Source organism: Bactrocera neohumeralis, chromosome 6 (genome assembly GCF_024586455.1).
Source record: "Bactrocera neohumeralis isolate Rockhampton chromosome 6, APGP_CSIRO_Bneo_wtdbg2-racon-allhic-juicebox.fasta_v2, whole genome shotgun sequence".
Classification (NCBI taxonomy): domain Eukaryota; kingdom Metazoa; phylum Arthropoda; class Insecta; order Diptera; family Tephritidae; genus Bactrocera; species Bactrocera neohumeralis.
In genome coordinates, this window is record NC_065923.1 from 55,199,444 (window position 1) to 55,221,646 (window position 22,203).

At 36.2% G+C, this 22,203-nt stretch overlaps 2 protein-coding genes across 2 annotated transcripts in view; both read right to left on the bottom strand.

Moving 5' to 3' along the window:
* The window catches only part of LOC126762311 (synaptotagmin-5), a 163,469-nt gene that overhangs the window by 77,694 nt on the left and 63,572 nt on the right, over positions 1 to 22,203 (bottom strand). The gene's annotated exons all lie outside the window — the stretch shown is intronic.
* LOC126762336 (homeobox protein Hox-D4a) lies at positions 8,195 to 9,337 on the bottom strand. The gene has a single exon (XM_050479040.1). The coding sequence runs from the start codon at positions 9,335 to 9,337 to the stop codon at positions 8,195 to 8,197; it is 1,143 nt and encodes a 380-aa protein (XP_050334997.1).

Here is a 22,203-nt window from a genome sequence, read left to right on the forward strand (position 1 = left end):
TGAGAATAGCCAGAAGTCATACGGAGCTAAATCAGGCAAATACTGTGGCTGCGGCACGATATTGGTTGAAAATTTGGCGAATACCTCACAAAGAATCAATGCAGTATGCGACCCTCCATTGTTGTGGTGCAAAAACAAAAAGTTGTCGACCCATAATGTTGGCTAACACTCAAAGTATATTGTTGACGGTCTGGCTGCTCGGAAGGAATTCGATGCACCACAACTCGATAATGGAAAAAAACTTTCAACGTACCCTTGATTTTTGACCTGCTTTGACGTGTTTTTTCGGCTTCGACTCAACTTTGACACAATATTCAGCCGATCGATCACTTTTTCCAGGTGGTAAGCATAAATCTAAGGTTCCTCGCCTCGTTTCATGACATCCTGGTAGTCGGAAAGCGTTGTTAAACAGACGTGAACGCGACGCGGTTTTTCGAAAGGATTGAGAGATTTTTTCGTGCTTTTACTTTTCTTAGGACCAAATGATCTTTCTTTTTACAATATTCTGAACATTTCGACACCAGAAATTTGATTCCGCACACAAAATTTAATGGAATAATTGTTGAAAGCACTTTATGAACTTCAGAAAGACAAGCGTATACTAAAAACTTAGTATAGTAGCACTGATGTCACTGATAGCCATATCAAGCTAGAAAAAAAAATTTTTCGATTAATGGGTTTTCGCCCGAAATTTAAATTAAAAAGTCTTACTTTTTTCCATAGTATATTTACCTATTAAATCATCTTACTAAACAAATGCATACATATGTACATACATACGTACATGTGAATGTATTTGTTTATGATGCGCTTTATAGGACTTTGCCATAAAAGCTTTCGACCCTCTAAAAAAAGTTCATATGAATAAAGATTATTTCAAAAAGCTCCATTAGCTTGAAAGCTTTGGTGATACAGAACTTTTCAGTCAGCTTAAGTATGACAATAAGTCCTCACTTCAAAAGCTTTAAGGCAATATTGTAGCACTTGGAATATGTACTCAAAGTACAAATATTTATATAAACTTGCCCATTTATTCACATAAGAGTGCCTCGTGCATTTTCGTCTTCTCACTCAAAGAGCCTGTCAGTCAGCAAATGTAAAAGGAATGTTTCCCACGGGACACAGGTACTCTAAGTGCAGTTCTGATCGCCGCAATTGTGCGCTAACCAAGCCAGACAGGCTGTCGCCAGGATTTTCATAAACTACCAACTTTTCGGCGACATACTGTCTGCTAGCAGAGAAATATTGAAAGAATTGCACATATCGATGGCTTTCTAACTACAAGTACAATGGATATTTGAAATGTCACGAATTAAAACAATAAGAAATCGGTGCTGTCTCAGCCATAGCGGATTCATTGGAAATTCCGAAGAACTTACAAGTGTTAACACAATACAAATGCCTATATATACAAACTACTGCAATGAACAATGGGGAAATCCAGAGGTCTCGTCGTCTAATGATTTTTTAAATAGATTTCAAACATTGTCCAGCAATACCTATTCCATTACATTGCCAAATCATTCGAGTCACAATGCGTATCGCTTACTATCTGTGCCATTGTCCACGCTGCTTGACCTTCGTGCCCTCTTCTCTATGTCCATTCATGCCTGCGGCGCAGCCAAGTGGGCTCATTCATATTGACTATCGACTTGGCTTGTTGAAACGACGCAGGTATGCACTTGAGCTGAAGAGGTACTTGTAACACTCGCATTTTCGGATCGTTTCCTGTCATTCATTCATGATGTGATCTATAGCAAGTTGTTGTTATTTAGTGAATCTCCTTATGTTAAACTGCTGGTGCGCATGCGCCACAGGTGGGTGTGAGACATGGCTGTAGTGTGTATGCATCTGAGTGGAATGCAGTTGCGGGCACGGAAAATTGCACACCTGGCAGAAGTGAAAGAATATATATAATGTATTTCGGTGCTATTAAGGATAACTGTACTAGTTACGGTTAGAGTGCAACAAAAATGGCCTCGACACATGATTCCGCAAACGAAACAATTTCCTTATCACGATTTTGGTCTAAAGCTATAGGCTAATAGTGATCGTGAACTAATTCCGAAAACCAGAGGATGTTTCTGTAATAGTCTTTAAAGCACACTCTCGCACTTTACGTAATTTTGAAATATTTGTATGAGACACGGCCACTTAACCGCTTCACTTTAACGTTTAGTGTAGGTCTATAATCGGAAGCTTGTAAATAGCAATTTAGTATTCAAGAGTCATTAAAATGTCTCTTTCCTAGAGTCGATTATCATTAGCATCATAGTAATGCTATAGCTTCAAGTGGAAAGGATTGTACATTATCTGAAGACAAGTTTTCGCCTAAAATCAGTCGAGCAGTTCCCGAGATATGGGTTTTCACCTAAATGTGGGCGGTGTTATGCCCATCGTAAAATTTTGACATGAGCTGTTGTAGAACCCACTCTTATGAACTCGGGTGCAAAATTTTATGTTTCTGATTTATCACGCTTTAAGTAGTTTTTAACAGAACCGTTACGTGGAGAGTCGGCGGGTTATCATCCGATTTCATTCATTTTTAAAATGTTGGTAGGAGTGCTTGAGGGGTTTTCCCGAGCTAATTTGGTAATTATAGCTTGAACGGCTTTACAGATATGATCATTAAACCCTTTAGGGGGCGGGGAATACGCTGAGTTAGTTATGCCTTTTTATAAGTTTTCCTTTATTGGCGTTTTGTGGACTTAGACCGATTACGCCCATCTACGAACTCCGTAATAGAATTAAATTTTTTCAAATATTAAGCTTTCTAAAATTTAATATTTTTCTGAATATAAAAATCAGTGGAAAAAATCGAAATCTGTGTCAAATGAACATTCTAAGATATGTTTTATATTCACATTATATAGTCCAATGATTTGCTAGCTATTGTAATCAAGAGCCATTCCCGTTACGCAAGTGAAATTTACCACTTTTACCAAACCGAGTCCTACCACATATTCACCTACATATATATAATATTTTCTCAGTCATGTTATGCAATACAATGAAATAAATATTGAAAATATGCTTAATCACAACACATTTAATTAATCATTCCGAAAACCCTAAAAACTCTTAAGTGACATTTTTTAACAAATGATATACCAGCATTCCCACGACACTTAAAGACCCGCTGATAATTGGCAAATTACGCTTACAGCAATGATATTTAGCGCATAAATGATGATGCAAAATTCAATTTTTACACAATCAATTAGCGATCATAAAAAGATAACCGAACGATAAGTATCGAAGAGCTAACAGATGGAATCTGCAAAATCAAGCAAAGAGGCGAAAGGGCAAGAAGGATCGGCGTGTCCATGCTCCGACGCACGAATACTTCAAGAGCATACACTTGACAGGGAATAATGCCCATATTCTTTGCAAATTACAAAGGATCAATTGAAATTGAGTAAAATAACAATCCAGTGATTTTGGAGTTTGTAATTTGAAAACAAAATAAAGAATTGGAAATTGTGATTTGAAAATTCGAAAATTGACCTTTTGTTTGCGTTGCTTTCAGTTGACAATGCATTAGATATGTACTTTTGTAGGTGCAAGCAGATTGCTATTGCCAACTGGCCAAAAATTGCTGCCAATTGTAATCATTCTACGCCCCGCCATTTCAATTGTCATCCCAAGTCAGCGTCGTCTGCGCCTCTGCTCGTTTCCTCTTATTCATTCACCGTTCTGTTACTCGATTCATAACAGTTTGTTGTTGTTCGCAATGAAAAACACCGTCGGCGGTTTAAAAGGAATTTTAACAGGTAAAATGGTCTGACATGAGGCGTTCTGGCTGTGACGCATTTTTTGTACCATATCTCTGACCATAAAACTCCTGCAGTTCTTTACAAAACGAAGCGTTGCTGGATACACACTCGTCTTCAACAATTCACCGATTCATCGATCTTATCATTATGTATTTGACACATGTTTTGCGATTGCCGTCTTCACAGAAGTGGGTACTTGAATTGGATACTTGAAATTGAAGTGTTACCTGGGGTTCTAATGTGTGGCTTCTTTTGCATACATTTATAGCTTTCTGATTTCATTATTTTTTAGGTTATAAGCGGGGGAGGTGAAGATATTTGCCAGAATCCCTCTGAGTTAAAAGCAACCTTCAACTTTTCCATTTGATCATACCTTCAACCGATTTGAAACTGGTTTTTGAAAATATAAATTTTATTTTATAGAAAATATTTTATATTAAAATGAAAATTTACTTTATATTAAAATACATAGTAGGGTGGGTATTTTATTTTCTTATTGTCAGATAGAAAAATTCATATCTCGCTCTCAACATTTAAGTTTTTCCGCAAACTTAACCATTTACAAGATATTCATGTTTGAATTTTGATTATTTCAAGTTAAAGTTTTTCTTATGAATTTTACAACTCAGTGGAAAACAAAATCATTTAATTAGTTTTATAAGAAATTTGCCGCAAAACAAAATATATACATATATGTACTAGGCGAAGCAAATATTAGTTTATTTACCGCCCTATTATATTTAAATATGTATATTTCTATATATACATTGGTGTGTTTTTTTTTAACTATTAATTTTTTTGAGTCCCGTCAAGAAATTTCCTTGGAAATACTACCTAATATATATATCCCTGAAAATTTTAGCCTTTAATATTAACATTAAGTACTGGACCAAGGCATGTAAAAATTTTCCATAGAAAATCGTGATTTTTTATCTTTAAACTCCTACAGAGCATAGGTATTTTATGGCATCGGCTTTGACTTTAGACGCATATATCTCAGAATTGTTCACTCAAAAGTGCCCAGTGCAACAAAGTCGTAACTCACACCGGCGAGGTAGTACGGGGCTCTAAACCTGACTTTTCCATGAAATTCGCATTTTTTTGTATTTATCTCGTAAATGACAAGAGCTATGAAAAAATTTAAATGACAAATATGTAGGAAATTTTATTTGCTATAAAAAAAGTCTGAGGCTTTGTAGAATTTTTATAGACGGTATGTAATAAAAAATAAATAATAATAAAAAATCTATGAAAATGTTTCTATGGAAAATTTTTACATGCCTTGGTCCAGTTCTTAATGTTAATATTAAAAGGCTAAAATTTTCTGGGAGTTTTTTTTAGGGTGCTTCCAAGGAAATTTCGTGACGGGACTAAAAAAAATTAATAGTTAAAAAAAAAACACCCTAATATACATATGTGACCTGGCCTACGAAAAGGGAGCTAACGTGCGAAAACTAGTTTTCTGGGAAACAGCTGTTAAAAATAAACATTTCATCTTATCAAATAAAAAGTGAAAATTGATTTTTTGACACCTAAGCCCCCTTTCCGTAGACCAGCTCACATATGTATATAGTTATTCGATAATTATACTCTCCAAATCCGTGAAATTTTAATTTTAAATTTCCCCATATTTTTTGAGCACTCCTACTATTGTATAGAACAGTTGATAAATTTCTGTTAAGAATGTTTAGTAATGTAAGTAATTAAACGTTCAGGAAAACATTAAAACATCTTTCTGAAAACTAACTAAATCTGTACATAGATTTAAACTTCCCGAACACTTCAGCTAGCAAAGAAACTTTGAAAGAACTATTTAACATTTACATAAGCCAATGGAAAGAATATTACGAATACGGATATATATTTCCAAAAGTCACGGTTAGAGGCTTGCTTAAAAAGTTCGGCTTCGTAAAAGGTGTATAAAGAATATGTTGCACAAATCAGACCAATTCTAAATCATATCAATATAGTCAAGAAAACGTTATCAACGAAGGCAAATATTTTCATACAGCGAAACTAACTGATTAGAAAAGTTAAAAGTTTAATACTTTACGAAAGAAACAAGAAAACTCGTAGACGTAAATATATCATTGGAAATTAAATTAAGTAATTCTATTCCAATATATATTTTATATTCAACACTGTTTTGCATAAAAAAATTAACTATGAAAATGTATGGCATTTGCTAAAAATTTACTACACTTTGTTTTTAATAAACCTGGGATCCCAGATGACTGCCGAAACCACAATGACCTTTCGTTATAATAGATTGTCGAAAAAGTCTTGCGGTATTTTCGCTAGTTGGCGCTGAAAGCGTGTAGTTCTAGTTTTATTCGTCGCATCGGGTCATGCTATACCTTCTTGGAAAGAGTTTTAGCGTCGCAAACATGGAGCAAAATAAAGAGAAAATACGGCATATTTTACAGTACTACTACGAAAAGGCAAAAATGCATCTCAAGCCGCCAATAAAATTTGTGCAGTTTATGGACCCGTTACAGTTTCCATTTCCACCGCACAACGATGGTTTCAACGTTTTCATTCTGGTGTAGAGGTGGTCGAAGATGCGCCACGCTCCGGAAGGCCTTCGCCTATCGTCGAAAATAGCGATAAAATCGCTGAATTGGTCGAAAGAGACCGACATAGTAGCAGCCGTAGCATCGGTCAAGAGCTGGGCATGAGTCATCAAAAATTCATATCAATTTCAAAAAAAAAAAAATTCAATAAAAATACCGCAAGACTTTTTTGACAACCCATTATGTAAATAAAATTACAATAATACTTCTGGTAAAGATATAATTAAGACATTTTTCTAAAAAAGTAGAATCTTTTAATATAACGTGTATAAGAACAAGTTTTGAGTACTTAATAAATGCTAATTCGTAATACAGTAGGTACTCGCTACGTATGCTTCTTTACTTAGAAGTTCTTAAGTTAGGCACTTTTTCCTTTATGTGTTGTCGGTACAAGGTAATATGCGTTTTTAATAATTGAAATTTTGTAGTATACATATGTAATTCAAAAAAGTGAAGAACAGTGTAAGAGAGGTAGTAATCCACTGTCTAAGTGACTAAAATAATTGCGATGATCTTTGAAAATTAAACTTATTGTTAAAGAAACAAGGAAGCCGGAAGCTAACATAACTGAAAAATCAATCGCCTTAACCACTTTTCCAATTTCTCCTAGCCGACTAAATAATAGGATTTCCATATTCGAATATCATCAAACAAGCTGGGAAATTTTTAGTAGTTTCTAGTATGATTGTATCTCAGACCATTGTAATAGAAAGGATTAACTCGTAAAGTAGTTCTATTGCCACAAATGAAATTTCCATTTCGAACATACTAACTGAAATCGGAAGACATGTGTATTAGCATTCATACGTCGACCCTCGTAGTTAAATGTTGTTCAATTTCACATTCAGCGCAGAAAAGCAGATTCATAATCCTGTCTAAGCGAAAAATGAGCAAATTACTAAAATCTGCGCTTACAGAGGTTTGAATGGAAACCGAATGAATTGTGAAGACTACGAAAATTTGTCAGATTACATTTTCACACATCTCAATAGAATACATACACATAAATGTACATATATTTGTATGAACCTCCTATGGGAAATGAATGGATAACAGTTTCAATGAGTAAATAGCTCAGTGTGGTGAATTCTGACATAAGCTGACAAGCATAGAAATTACGAACGTTTCCGACTATGAATATGTAATTAAAATATTTTAGTGATTCTTCGTATACTGATGCTTAAACGAAATTCGATTTGAATTTGAAATACTTTTTGATGGAAATTTTAAATCTCTAGGAACATAATCAAAATAATTTGCATTTGCAGCGGCGAGATTCCGCCACAAAAAAAAATCTCAATTCTCGACTTAGAGTACTAGAGTACTGTCAAAGGTTCTTGACAATTCATTCAACTGTTTTAAACCTGTTGATTTCAAACTAACACCGCTTCTCGGTTTTTTGCAATGGAAATCGTTACCATTGAAGCAAAGCAATGGCTTAGTAAGTAGTCTGACCACAGAACGAAATAGACTGAGAAACATCGTTGGTATTTCAAATATCAAAGAAGCTTAGCTTTCAAAGGACAATCTGCTGCTGACAAATCCAAGAGGGACGAGCATCTATAATATTGAGTGAATTGTAAAAGCAAATGGTAAATCTCTCACAGAACTCTGATATGTAATGAGATCTCCTTGTTCAAGAAAGATTGTATTTTCATTTGTCTTGCACGCTTAAAAGTAAAGAAATGCATATTGATCTATATTGAATTTTTTGTTGTTTTAATATTTTAAAATTTTGTTTAAACATATGATTACATTTACAAATTACTTAACACTGCTATAACTATCAACAGGATATTTACAATCTACACCGGGACTTTGCGCTTAATCTATTAAATATTGTACTCAAATTTCTACAATTCCACAGGATTGGTTGCCACAGTAAGTGGGAGAGTCATGGTCCTGCCTCGGTTCTACTTTCAAATTCTTCGCACAACAGCATTGTTGGCTTGTGCGGATTGGTGACGTAGTAGGGCTTTGTGACTGCTTGTCACATGATGACGAGGTGGGGCTCATGCTGCCGGCGGAAAAGTTGAATGTGGGACTTTCCGATCCTTTCTTTTGCTTTACTCGACGATTTTGGAACCAAATCTTTACTTGTTTCTCAGAAAGACGCAATCGATTGGCAATTTCAATGCGTCGCAACCTTGACAAATATGCATTCAGGGAGAATTCGCGCTCGAGCTCGAGCAGCTGAGTGCTAGTGAAGGCGGTTCGTATGCGTTTACTAGAGTCCGCGTAATCGGTAATCACTGGTGTGATATCCAGCGGCATACTATGTCCACACGATGTGACGGAGGTGTTGGAGTTTGAGTATGATATCTTGGAAGTCGTCGACACCGAACACTGATTACTCGAACGAGCGTTAACGACTTGTATTGGTTGAGTAATGCTGGCTTTGCTAGGAGAACTGACGGGCGAACATGAAGCGGAGTCTTGCTTGCAACGTTTTGCCGACGGCGTCTCATCACCATAACTTCCATATTCAGTTGTTGATCCCGTAGAAGATGATGAGGGAGATGTACAGAAGGTATCACTGTGCGCCAATATTTGGTTATTGTATGGCAATCGGGTGTTACTGGAGTAATGGTCAAAGCCCAGAGATTTTCTTTTCTGCGATAGAAGCGATGCGGTGTACGAATGTAAGAGTGGCGAATGCGTTGCTGAAGCATGGGAGTTGGAGTGCGAGGAGGTTGCCGCTGCAACTGCTGCCGCCATTTCTGCTTGTTGTTTCTTATGATGTTGTTGCTGTTGTTGGATACCCAAGGAAAATAGGTAGCTGCCCACGTAACTAGCAGGATATGGGAACATCGGAATACCGGGTAATATGGCCGCTGCCGCTGCAGCTGCCGCAGCTGCTGCCGCGCCCATAGTTGGTGATTTTGATTCCCCAGACACATACGGTGAGGCAGTTGGAGAACCTAAAGAATCTTTTTTCGGTAGCGGTACATCGCTCAGCAGAGAATCCATTAGAAAAGAACGCGACATTGTGACTACAAATGTGTCTTCCTTAACACACGGAAATAAAAGTATCGAAGAACTAGAATTAGTTGTAATATCCGTACACGATCACTCTCAGATTGTAACTGTGCGTTTGCCTGGCGAGTGATCCTGCTTTATATGCCAAGCTGTTCAAATAAGGGTGGATTGGACCAAAGAGCAACTACCCTTGGTACGAGTATTCTAGCAAAGACTATGACTGACTGTGCGGCCATGTTGTAACAACAAAGCAGTCTTCATTCCTACCACAACAAATTATCATTTGAGGGTAGTTATCGTTCGCTTCTCTCATTACACTGGTCGTGGACATCTCTCGTTGCTTGTTGTTGTTAACCATTAAGAGACCATTTAGAGACTCTAAAACCCGCTACCAATTGACAAATTACAAATTTGTTTTTCATTCTTCCAAATTTGTTGTTGTACATATGTTTGCAAGCCGAACTTGTTAATAGTTGGCAATTGTTGCCGTTTATGCTCCGCCCTTTCTTTGCTGCTAAATAGATTGTTTTGTAATATTTTAGGGTGTTTCAGCAGATGGCAGGTATGTGCTGTTTGGGCTTCATATATGCATACATACATACATACATATGTGTCTATGTCCTTTATTTGAATCTGGCTTACGCTAAGCAGATGTAAATGTTTGAATTAGATTAGGTGATTCCTTACAGCTTATGAAGAATGAATTTGAACATTTTCTAAAGCAACTGATGACAATTTCAAGTTCAGTATAATAAAGTATTGCTGTCGGCGTAACTCACGTTATCTGAGATAACTTTTCTATGTAGATGTCGATAAAAATTACACTAGTCTACAGGCAATATGCAACTGATTGGCTATTGGTGTTTTTATATTAAATTAGGTGTACTAATAACCAATTCATATTTAAAAATTCCGTACCACGTAAGATTTTGAAGAATTTCAAAATTATTTTTTTTACGTAGTATTAAGTAAATTTTTTGTTCTACCTGCGCCAAATCCATATATACTTTGAGTTATTTGTTAGTCGAGAGTATTTATGATATTTCTCGTATGTCTTATCTGTTTTCTTTCTTGTTTATCAATTTAAAACTTGAAGGTAGTTGTATATTTATTGCGATAGACGTGGAAAGTGAGATTTTTTGATTAAAATGTCTAAAGTACGAAAACGTTCAAAAATTCAATATTCAATATCCCGACATATCTTCAGCTAAACGACCCGTTCCTCATGGCGAAAATTTACCAATTCCCGTTTCACCATTGCCACAGGACTTAGATACAGAACTTGGACGTTGTGCAGTTGATGATGATATAGAAGAGAATATTATATCCCGTAAAAGAAGCAAAGAATCTCCTGTGTATCAGATTTCCGAAGATGAAGAAGAAAAGAAAAAAAAACACATTTGATCGAGCAGCCTGAACTTAATGATTTAGTGCGTGACCTTAACTTATCTAAACAACATGCAGAACTTTTAGCATCAAGGTTACAGCAGTGGAATTTACTGGCCAAAGGTACAAAGGTCACCGTGTGGTATCTAAACGCGTAATGAAGAGTTTGCCTCTTTCTTTACATTACGAGATAAAATTTGCTTTTGTAATGATCCTGCAAGTGTTATGGAGAAGTTAGGCTATCAACATAATCCAGAAGAGTGGTGTTTATTCATAGACTCATCTAAGAAAAGTTTAAAAGCCGTTCTGCTACATAATGGCAACACTAAATCTTCAATTCCACTTTCCCACGCTGTTGATATGAAGGAAACTTATGAAAGTATGTCATTGATTTTGAATTGCACAAACTACAACACATACAAGTGGCAGATATGTGGTGATCTTAAAGTCATAGGACTACTTCTTGGGCTTCAAGGGGGATTTACTAAATACTGCTGTTTTTTGTGCCTTTGGGACAGTAGAGCAAAAACATTACAAAATAAAAGATTGGCCGCAAAGAGGTGATTTCGTGCCGGGTGAAGCTAACATCAAGAATATACCTCTAGTTGACCCTCGTAAGGTTTTGCTGCCCCCTTTACACATAAAACTCGGATTGATGAAAAACTTTGTTAAAGCTTTAGATAAGAATAGCGAAGCTTTCAAATACCTCAAAGAAGTTTTCCCGAAGTTAAGTGACGCCAAGCTAAAAGAAGGAATTTTCATTGGACCCCAAATCCGAAAAATCCTGAAGGACAAGCAATTTGAAGAGAAACTAAACCCGGTTCAACGTAAAGCCTGGATATCATTTAGAAGCACTGTCACGGATTTTTTAGGAAACAAAAAGTCTAACACGTATGAGGAACTAATCGACGAGTTGCTGGAAAACTACCAAAGAATAGGTTGCAGAATGTCACTAAAAATTCATTTTTTACATTCACATTTGAGTTTTTTTCCACAAAATTTGGGTTCCGTAAGTGATGAACAGGGAGAGAGGTTCCACCAAGATATTTCAACAATGGAACAGAGATATCAAGGCCGCTGGGGTTCTGCAATAATGGGGGATTATTGTTGGTTCCTAATGAGAGAGAGTAATAGAGAATACAAGAAAAAATCGGCATTTGCAAAAAGGAAATCTACAAAACAGGTTCAATAGTTATATGTAATTATTACACGATATAATAAACGTCTTACATAAAGTAAAAACTTTTTTTTATTTTTAAATTTTATCAGTATATTAGTCAACAGGGCATTTTTCAAATATTTCTTCAAAGAGACTTTTTTTTTATGTAACTGGAAAACTGTACGTGATGTTTTTTTTTACCTTCTAATTCAAACTTAGGAACCTTCAAAGATAACTATGCACGCATAGCCAAGAAAGTTGCATTTTTTCGCTTTTTATTTGTAGACTTGTGTTATTATAATAAACATATTTATAGCGTTTTGAAAATATATTTGTACTTCGTGCAATTTTGCTCCCATTTCAAGAACCTTATGAATAAGTAACTTTACATTAAAGTATAAACAATAACAACTGTAAAATGAATATCCATATCTAATAAGTTTTTAGAGATAATTTAGAATTAAGCACGCTTCTTCCTCAGAATATTGTCTTCTAAGCTGAGTGCAACATTTTCGGTAATTCTGAAAAATTAAGGGTGAGAATTGCTTAGACGAGGTTTATTTTTCGTTTTTGATGGTAAATTTTTTCAAGTTTTTCTACAATTTACAATAAATCGATCAATTCTGTTAAGCCCAATAATCATGTAAAAAATGGAACATTTATAGATGTTGCCATGTAATGAGGCAACACCTTACAAAACGACACGATCTCAAATACTAAAGAATATTTTGACGTGAAATTTAGCATAGATGTCACTAACAGTACTACCAACTTATAGAAAAAAATACCGATTCGAAAAACACGCGAAGTATAAATTAAAAATTCACATTTTAATTTGATCACAGTACGCTAAATTGTAACTAGTCATATCTTTTTAGGTAGGTAGGTAGAGTGGCCGTCTAACGACGCACTTAAGCCTTTAGGAGGTCCATTGTAAAGTCCCCTCACTCTGTTTGGTTTACCAATGCACCTCGTGCTCCTGATGAAGTTCATCAGTACGAAAAGTTTTATCTGTCCAATATCCGAAACACCGTCAAGAAACCCTTGATCGATAGTTACGATTATTTTCCTATATATGTACTTGTAGAGCTTTATAGTCTCTTCTATCTCCTAAAATTTTCTACAATAGTTGTTATATGGCGTTCTAAGTCTACTTGTGTATCTGCCTATTTGACAGACATCTGTTAGTATACCTACTAGAGTTCTTATATCATTATTTTCAAATTTTAATTGCCGACATATGCGTCCCATATTGAATTGATGTCACGTTTACCTGTTAGTTGACTGAGACTCAGCTAACTTTGTAAGATAATTGTCGATTGGATATCTGCAAGTAGCCTGAGGCAAATAAATTTCCTTTCGGAGCCTAACTGGGAAGGGTGATGCCCTATCTGGCTAATTCATCTGCTTTGCAGTTCTCTGAGATATCACTATTTCCTAGAATCCATTGCAGGTTTATAGCGAAAAATCAAATAGCTCTGGGATTGCAATATATAGTAAATTAGTATCTGACCCTATGTCTACAGAAATGGACTCTGTCTCTCCCTCACTGCCTAGGGTATACTACTGTGCCCAAAAAATAAGGTGACATTGTATTTATTTTGAAAATTCTTTATTTATTCTTCCAAATCAATTTCATCCCCTTCAAAGTAATCCCCTCCCGATGCAATGCACTTATGCCAACGGATTTTCCAATCTTCGAAACACTGATTGTAGTCACTTTCCGGGATCACCTTCAGTTCCGTCTTCGCTGCGGCTTGAATCTCCTCTATCGTATAAAAACGGTGTCCCCGGAGCGGTCTTTTGAGCTTGGTGAACAGCCAGAAGTCGCACGGCGCCAGATCAGGTGAATACGGTGGTTGCGGAACGATATGGGTTGAGATTTTGGCGAAATGATCACGAATTACGAGGGCAGTATGGGATGGTGCATTATCGTGGTGTAAAAACCAAGAATTGTATTTCCACAATTCCGGCCCTCTTAGGCGGATAGCGTTACGCAAACGATGCATAACGTTCAAATAATATTCCTTGTTGACTGTTTGACCGGTTGGAAGGAATTCATAATGAACAACACCACAATAATCGAAGAAAACAGTCAACATGGCCTTGATTTTTGAACGACTTTGGCGCGATTTTTTTGGTCTCGGCACTCTTTTGGCACGATATTCGCTCGATTGATGGGTTGTTTCGGGGTACGTAAGCATAGATCCAAGTCTCATCGCCAGTTATAATGCGTTTCATGACAACCTGGTAGTCGGAAAGCATCGTTTCACACACTTCAACGCGACGTCTTTTTTCCAAAAAATTCAACGTTTTCGGAACCTGTCGAGATTTGACGCGATTGAGGCCCAAAACATTCTTCAAAATGGTACATATTGGCTGAGCATTTCTTCATGTCAACTCTATGCCAACTTCATCAGCAAGGTCTCTAATTGTTAATCGACGGTTTTTCAACACCAAATCTTTGATTTGGAACTCACTATACCACTTGTAAAAATTTTTTTTAGACATAGCCTCATCACCAAAGGCTTTCTGCACCATCCTCAACGTATCCGCAGCAGAAAATTGATTCCGTAAACAAAATTTAATGCAAATTCTTTGCTCAACAAATTTCGACATCGCAAAAAACGAAAAACTCACTTTTAGCAGCTCACAAAACGACACGTATCTCAAACACTAATGAATATTTTGACATGAAATTTGACATAAATGTGACTGACAGTACTACCAACCTAAAAAAAAATAATTCTCCAAATCCTTCGACGCGCGCAGTTTAAATTCAAAAGTAAGCATCTATTAGCAGATCTAAAGTTTCTTCATTGGATATCGTCCAGCTGCGGTCTGGCTTCTGAAGGTTTCCAATGTTAAGCACCGATTGTGCCATTATATTCCTAAATCGAGACGCTTCCGATATCATTACAAAAATATTGATCAGTCGAAAAAGTCTTTTCGTATTTATAATAAGACTTCAACTTTTTATATTTATAATGAACAATAGTGAGCAAAAAAAGTAACTTTTTGGTCGACCACTTTTTGCCATTTTTCCGCTAGTGACATTACTCGTATTCCATCAAGCTAAATCTTTTACATCGAAATTTCCAGAACGGAGGGAACGAACCATTATTGTGATTACGTGCCATTCTTCCCTTTTTTATACAAAAATTTCAAAATATAGCGAATTTCTTCATTATTTTCACTCATTTTTGAACAGCTGTAACTTTTTTTTCAACTTCCCCGAATTTTGTTTTTTGGTGAAATAAAGCTTAAAATCACACCTTTTCAACGTTTTAACCTATATGGTATGAGATCTATTGACAAAATGCGAAAAGACTTTTTTGACCAATATTTCCACGAATTTCCTTTTGCTTTCTTACTTCTTTTTTATATGACCTCAAGAGGTCATACCATCATGTGTTCCTAATTCTTCTCTTACTACGTGTTCTAATGCTTGTCGGCAAGAATCTGTGAACTGTTTAACGAAGACGTCCAGTCCCTATTTGTTCTCTTGGAATAGCGAAATCATAGGAATACATATTCTTAGCTCTCGTAGGCAGTTTGTTTTTCTATAATTCCCAAAATTTTCTACCTTGTCTACATTATCTTCAATTATCCTTTCAATCTAGCGGTAATCCAAAAAGGAGTGTTCTTCAAGAACTGTCCATTGGGTTAACCTTATTATTAGTTCTTCCGAGATGTGTGTAATATCTAATACCTCCTGCCGGTTTCTTGTTATAAATTACCTCTGTTACATAACATAAAGCTAGTACCTAGTAAGTAGTTAAAGAGTTGATATCTTTCTAACTACAAGGAATATCATTATAATACTTGTATTTTGCCAGGTGCTGAAAATATTCCTCTGCACATAGAGCATGTCACTTTTTGAGGGTATAATGACGTCTCAAGTATGTGTCGTGGATTATCATCACTCCAAATGCGATCATTTTTTTTATTAACGTCGCCATTCAACCAAAAGTGAGCTTCATTTCCGAACAAAATTTTGTTGTGAAAATCGGGATTGGGGTCATCTCGTTTTGCGACACTTTATGGTGTATCGGTTTAAATTTTTGCGCGATGGACTCATTCGAGCACTAACTAAGTGCTCAAGTCCAAAAAAATAAAGTAATTTTAATTTTGATTTTCTTTACCCTACTCTTTCTTAGATAAATGCTCCAAATATTCATTTTTGGAAACAGTTTTGCAACAGCTATTTCAAATAGTCATCTGGGAAAGTAAACATCGATTTTCCAAAATTGTCGATTGTTGGACTTAGGCAAGTTTGATAGGTGTCGAATCAACTGTTCCTCATAGCATTTTTTGTATAAATTATTTTATAGGCATCGAAAATGAGGAATATTTATTACTTTAACCATTGGCATATGCTTTATTTTTTTCCATTAATCTTAATCGTAGCAACCCCGGATTTCCGATCATGAAGATCTAGTAAAATATGAATATTTTTGCATTGCGAGTTTTTGAATATTGAGTTAAATACGCGATTATTGGCATTATTTATGCAAATTGTGTTTGCAAATTAAGTCTCTTTCGCTGAAGAAACTTGAAAAATCTTAAGAAATGTGAACACGTGTTCACGGACGAATACGGTCGAAAAAATATTCGTTCTTTTGTGAGGATCAGTTACACGTACTACAGCCGAATGTGTTTTATTGTTTGTGAAGAGTACAAAGCAAATTAATTAAGCAGAAAAGAGCAATAGGCACCTTAACGGAAGTGGCCGAAACGCGCAAAACAACAAACTACTTAGCAGCAGAAAAAAGAAGCCAAAAGGAATCTTATGAATTAGCTCAAGTGGACGTTGGCAGATAATAAAGGAAACACACAAATGGGCAACGGCCAAGTGAAATCCAGAAGAACGCACGAGACTAGCAGACGCCCCAACAGATGCTGATCAAATGTAAAGAAACAGAACTATTTCGCAACAAAAAAATCAACGTTGCCAAAATGCAGCTGCAAGGTGAAAATTTCGAAACAAGAGTGAAAAAGGCGCAATATTTCGAACAATCAAATGAATAGCTTCAATGAATTAAAAAAAAAACATGCGAAAATTTCTACAAAATGCCGATTTTCTACTATTTTATTCAGCCGAAATGGAACGGGATACCAATTTCAATGGCAATTAGAGAGAAACCGAAAACAAATGGGCGCTCAAAATGGTCAACGCACGGGCGGTGGTTGCATTGGTAGTCCATACGACGAACACTCGAAGAAACCGCCTCCAAAGAAAATTCTAATATTGTAATGTTGTCGAATTGCACAATTAACGCCAAATTGACGGGCCGATACAAATGCGTACGCACAAACACAAGAATGGATCCATGCTACATGCAGACAGTTTGAAGAGCTGCTAGGTTCGGTGGTGACTTTTTGACATTTTATAGCCACTTAACATGTGATAAAATATTATCGAAATACAATGGACCACCGCTGCGTTCGTTGTTGCCCAATACGAACAGTTTACACTGCAAAGACGCACACGATCGCACATTCCTATTAGCGTTCATTCATTCATTCGTACGTTCGGCCGACCGATCAGTCAGGGAATCGGACAATCATTTACAAAAACGCACAACAATGGCAAGTCTCCAGAAAAAAGAGAACAAGCCAATAAATAGGACAATTCATAATCCTTAAATGCTGCTGGATTTTATGTAAGATTTTCGGATTTCGGAGAATATTATCAGAACGATGCCAGACAAACCGACGACATACCCAATGAATGCTCATTCATACAACAATATCCTTGCTACACAAGCATAACAAAGGAGTTTAGTATCGGCTGAAGTGCTCAGTGATCGATGAATGAATGAAAGTGTGAGGTTCAGAAACAAAAGCTACGTTGTAGCGTGGTGACTTTGACTTCGATTTTGTCAAATTACACACACAAAAGCAATAAAAAATTAGGCAAAAGTTACGAAAACCTCCGAAGAATGCGAACAGACACACATATGTACTCTTTGGACAAATCGATCAAGTAAACATGAATCAGTCGGGCATTGGTCAAATAATAGGATGAGAGAGTGCATCAGTTCGTCCGTATCGCTTCGGTTATGTGCTCAGTGGAGTGTTTTGTGTCAAACAAAATCGTTAAATGAATAAAATTGGTCCCTGTGGAGTTATGGTGTTAGTATTAAAAGGAAAAATCGATTATGTATGGTGTAAGGGCCTGAAGTATTAGTGAAAAGTACCAATATATGGCATAAGTAATTGTAAATGCTTTTGTTCTATGAAGTGTAGTTGTTGGCTAATTCGCAGCACCATAATTTTTGGCTACTTTAAGGGCCACTTTTCAAACATTATTAGGTCTTTTAAAACACACTTACTTATATCTGGATTATGTCCTTCGACCTCTAAAAATTAAAATTAAATAAATAAACACGGTATTTAAGTAATAAATTTATTTCTTTGGAAGTAAAAATTCTAAAACAATCGTTTTGGCTGTTAAATTATTACTAATTAGAGAACTTTAAAGATATAATTTTAAACGAGATAAAGTAAAAAGTGAAGTCTTCGCATTGGTCGAACATTTTTGAAAGTAATGAAGACAGAAAACACTTCGCTTGAATTGTCTTAAAATACAATTACAGTCAAACCTGGGTAAGTGAGAACTGGATTAGTAAGAAAACTCTATAAGTGAGAGTTATAGCCAGGACCCGTCATTTTAAGCTCCCTAAACCTCTGTTAGCGAGAAACAGAATCCTCTGTAAGAGAGAGTCGATTTTCCCTTAAGGACCTCCGTAAGTGAGAATTCTACTTATCTATACCTCTATAAGCGACAGTCAAGCTTTATTTATTTATGTATATTATTTAGGAGGAACTATAGTTACAATAAGAATACCTACATACATAAAAGATACACACATACAGTAACAAATGACAAAACAAACTACAAAATTTAATATCTGCTATTTTATGGCTCATTCCTAACTTTCGTGAAACTTCCTACAATTGTTTTTGTATGGTTTTCTTGTCAATATTGTGTCTATTATATTGCGTGGAACTAAATAACGTTGCTATTTTATCGCACTCGGGTTAGCGAGAAACCTCTATAAGCGAGAATGAGATTGTGCTCCCTTGAACTCTCGCTTATCCAGGTTTGACTGTATTTGCTTGTCATTTCCCTCTTTAAAAGTCCCGGAAACAATATTATTTGATTTGTTGAAAAAATGATGCTGCTTAAGTGGATAAATGAAGGGCACAATTAAAAAGAAACAGTACTAAAGTAGCTCTTACAATAAAACATGTGTCGAACCCTAAAACAGCGAAGTATTTTGGGAAAGTACACCAAACCCATGAACATCCGATCGAGATCCACGAGACGCCATTCTGTGACAAAAAGGTCACAGTTTAGACCCATAGAGTTTTGTTCATCTAACGGTTATTTGTAACATCTAAAACTATTCGAGATAGATATAGAGTTATATATACATTAGTGGCCAGGATCAGGGGCATCTGTGGTTTGAAAGTCTTTAAAAAGTGGGCGTGAACCCAGCCAGTAATAGGTTTAGTGTATACATTTTCCAAGCTATTCACTGTGAAAAACATTTAACGCTTGTTATAAAAGCTACTAGAGACATTTAGTTTTATATCCGAGAAGATATAATATTGCTTTATGGGAGTCAGTATAAAAATTGAACGACCGACGAGACATCTCCTACCTTTGGGTAAAATCATATTAGGTTGTCAAAAAGGTCTTATTGAATTTTCAATTGTTCATAAAATTGGTTACAATAATGCGATTCAAGTCAAATATGCGCCGTTTTGTTCAATGACGCGTTCCCAACGAGATGCCAACTTCATAATGCCCCTCTCATAGAAGCTCGCTTCCCTATTGGCAAAAAACTCGGAGAGCCAATTTTCACAGGACTCTCTTGTGGCCAACTTCAGACTACCAAGCGCGTTCACCATGGACAGACACTTGGTGCGAGATCCGGACTATACGGTGGATGCAAAAGAACCTCCCATCCGAGCTCCCGGAGCTTCTGGCGCGTCACTAAAGATGTGTGTGGCCTGGCGTTGTCCTGATGGAAGACAATTCAGCCTCTGTTGATCAAAGATGTCCTCTTCTGCATGAGTGCAGGGGGTCCCGTTGTTGGCAGTAAAGGTCCGAATTGAGCGTTTGGCCATAGGGGAACAGCTCATAGTGGATTATTCCCTGCCAATCCCACCAAACACACAGAAGAACCTTCCTGGCCGTCAATCCAGGCTTGACCACCGTCTGGGCCGCTTCACAGCTTTTCGACCACGACCGTTTGCGCCTTACGTTATCGTAAGTGACCCACTTTTCATCGCCAGTCACCATACGCTTCAAAAACGGGTCGACTTTGTTGCGATTCAGAAGCGAATCGCATGCGTCGATACGGTCAAAGATGTTTTTTTGCGTCAATTCGTGTGGCACCCATACATCGAGCTTCTTAGTGACTCCAAGCTTCTTCAAATGGTTTATAACGGTTTGATGACTCATGCCCAGCTCTTGACCGATGCTACGGCTGCTACTATGCCGGTCTCTTTCGACCAATTCAGCGATTTTATCGCAATTTTCGACGACAGGCCTTCCGGAGCGTGGTGCATCTTCGACCACCTCTACACCAGAACAAAAACGTTGAAACCATCATTGTGCGGTGGAAATGGAAACTGTATCGGGTCCATAAACTGCACAAATTTTATTGGCGGCTTGAGATGCATTTTTGCCTTTATCGTAGTAGTACTGTAAAATATGCCGTATTTTCTCTTTATTTTGCTCCATGTTTGCGACGCTATAACTCTCGAACGACTTAAAAGAAACGACAATTTAAATCAAACACGTGTTAGGCGTGACAATGACTTTTCAAAATAAATTATATAACTATAAAATACTTTTTTTGACAACCATTATTTCTACAGACTTACATGACCAAGATTTTACATATTTTAATACTAACATTATACCGATCTTTTTATGTAAAATCGATAAAATCGGAATAAAAATTTTCCTACTTCCATATAACTAATTTCAAGATTTTGAAACAACCCGTTGACTTTGATGGTAAAGGTATCTCGATGAAACTCATAGATCATCCTTTTTATTAACATTATATAATATTATTCAGGTCAGTACTAATACTATCTCCCATATACCATACCTATACAAAATTTGGCAATACGTATAATCGGTTCAACATGAAAAATATCTTAGCAAAATTAACTGAAAGTATACACCCTGTCGAGAAAGTATCGGGAATTCTTCTTTTCCCCTCTCATTTCCCGCTTATATGGATACAGGTCGACTGACATAAACAGCTGCTGTAAACACACTGGTTGACAGATCGCGCTAATTTTTTCATAATAATTAAGGACAGTTTTACCAAGCTAGAAAAAAAAATTTACTTGTCTTCCATATAAACGGGAGATTTAATTGAAGAATTCCCGATACTTTTATTTAGTGACGAATATATAATATGTGTGTGAAATTATATTGTAGTATACATAATTATTTTCGTTATTCTAACAAACTTCTTGACGACTATGTGGGTTAGTATGTTCTCCAGTGCAATGTCAAAGGTTGATGCAACAAGCTCAGACCTTCCTCTGCCCCCAAATATACCCTATATTGTGATTTCTATTCAGCTGACTTTAAACCGTTTAGGTTGCTCAATATTTGAGATATTTTAAAAAATTAAGTGGACTTAGCCCTTGCTTACTTGTTTTACTAATTTATTTTTTCCTCCTAGGATAGCCGTTCTATTTTAACTTTAAAGCGACTTTTATGTTTTTTGTCTGAGAAGAACCGTAGTAAAAATCTCCGATTAAAAGTTTTTTTCGACGAATTCAACAAAATGATAAAGTAACAACAAGTAAACTTCAGTTAATAATATGTTCATGACTTTCTAAGCAGTAAACTTGAAAAAGAGTGAAAGTACAACTATTCCACTTTCTACTTCAAAGTATCAATATTAATATTATCACGTAAACCAAATAAACTTAGCTCACTAAAAACTTCAAGACATTGTTCATCAAATGATCAAAGGCATAACACCGACAGCTCCATAAATAAGGCAAACAATTAAATGCTCAAATAATTGAAAAGGTAAAAATAATTTTTTTTTATTTTTTTTTAACGTTCAATGACACACAGTTTTTCTGAAGGGATTTTTTAGTTTTCATTCAAGAACATTCATTCAATCGAAAGAAGGTCGCAACAATACGGCAGTCACACGTGATCACTTAGACCAGGTGTACAGGTAGCCAGCCGACTGTGAAATTTGTTTTTTGACAGTAAGCGTGAGTCTAAAGCCAACGACACGGTTTTATAGCGGCCATTGTGGAAGAAACTGAC

Excerpts from the sequence above, each read along its gene's own strand:
- LOC126762336 (XM_050479040.1), bottom strand. The coding sequence starts at position 9,337 with ATGTCGCGTTCTTTTCTAATGGATTCTCTGCTGAGCGATGTACCGCTA.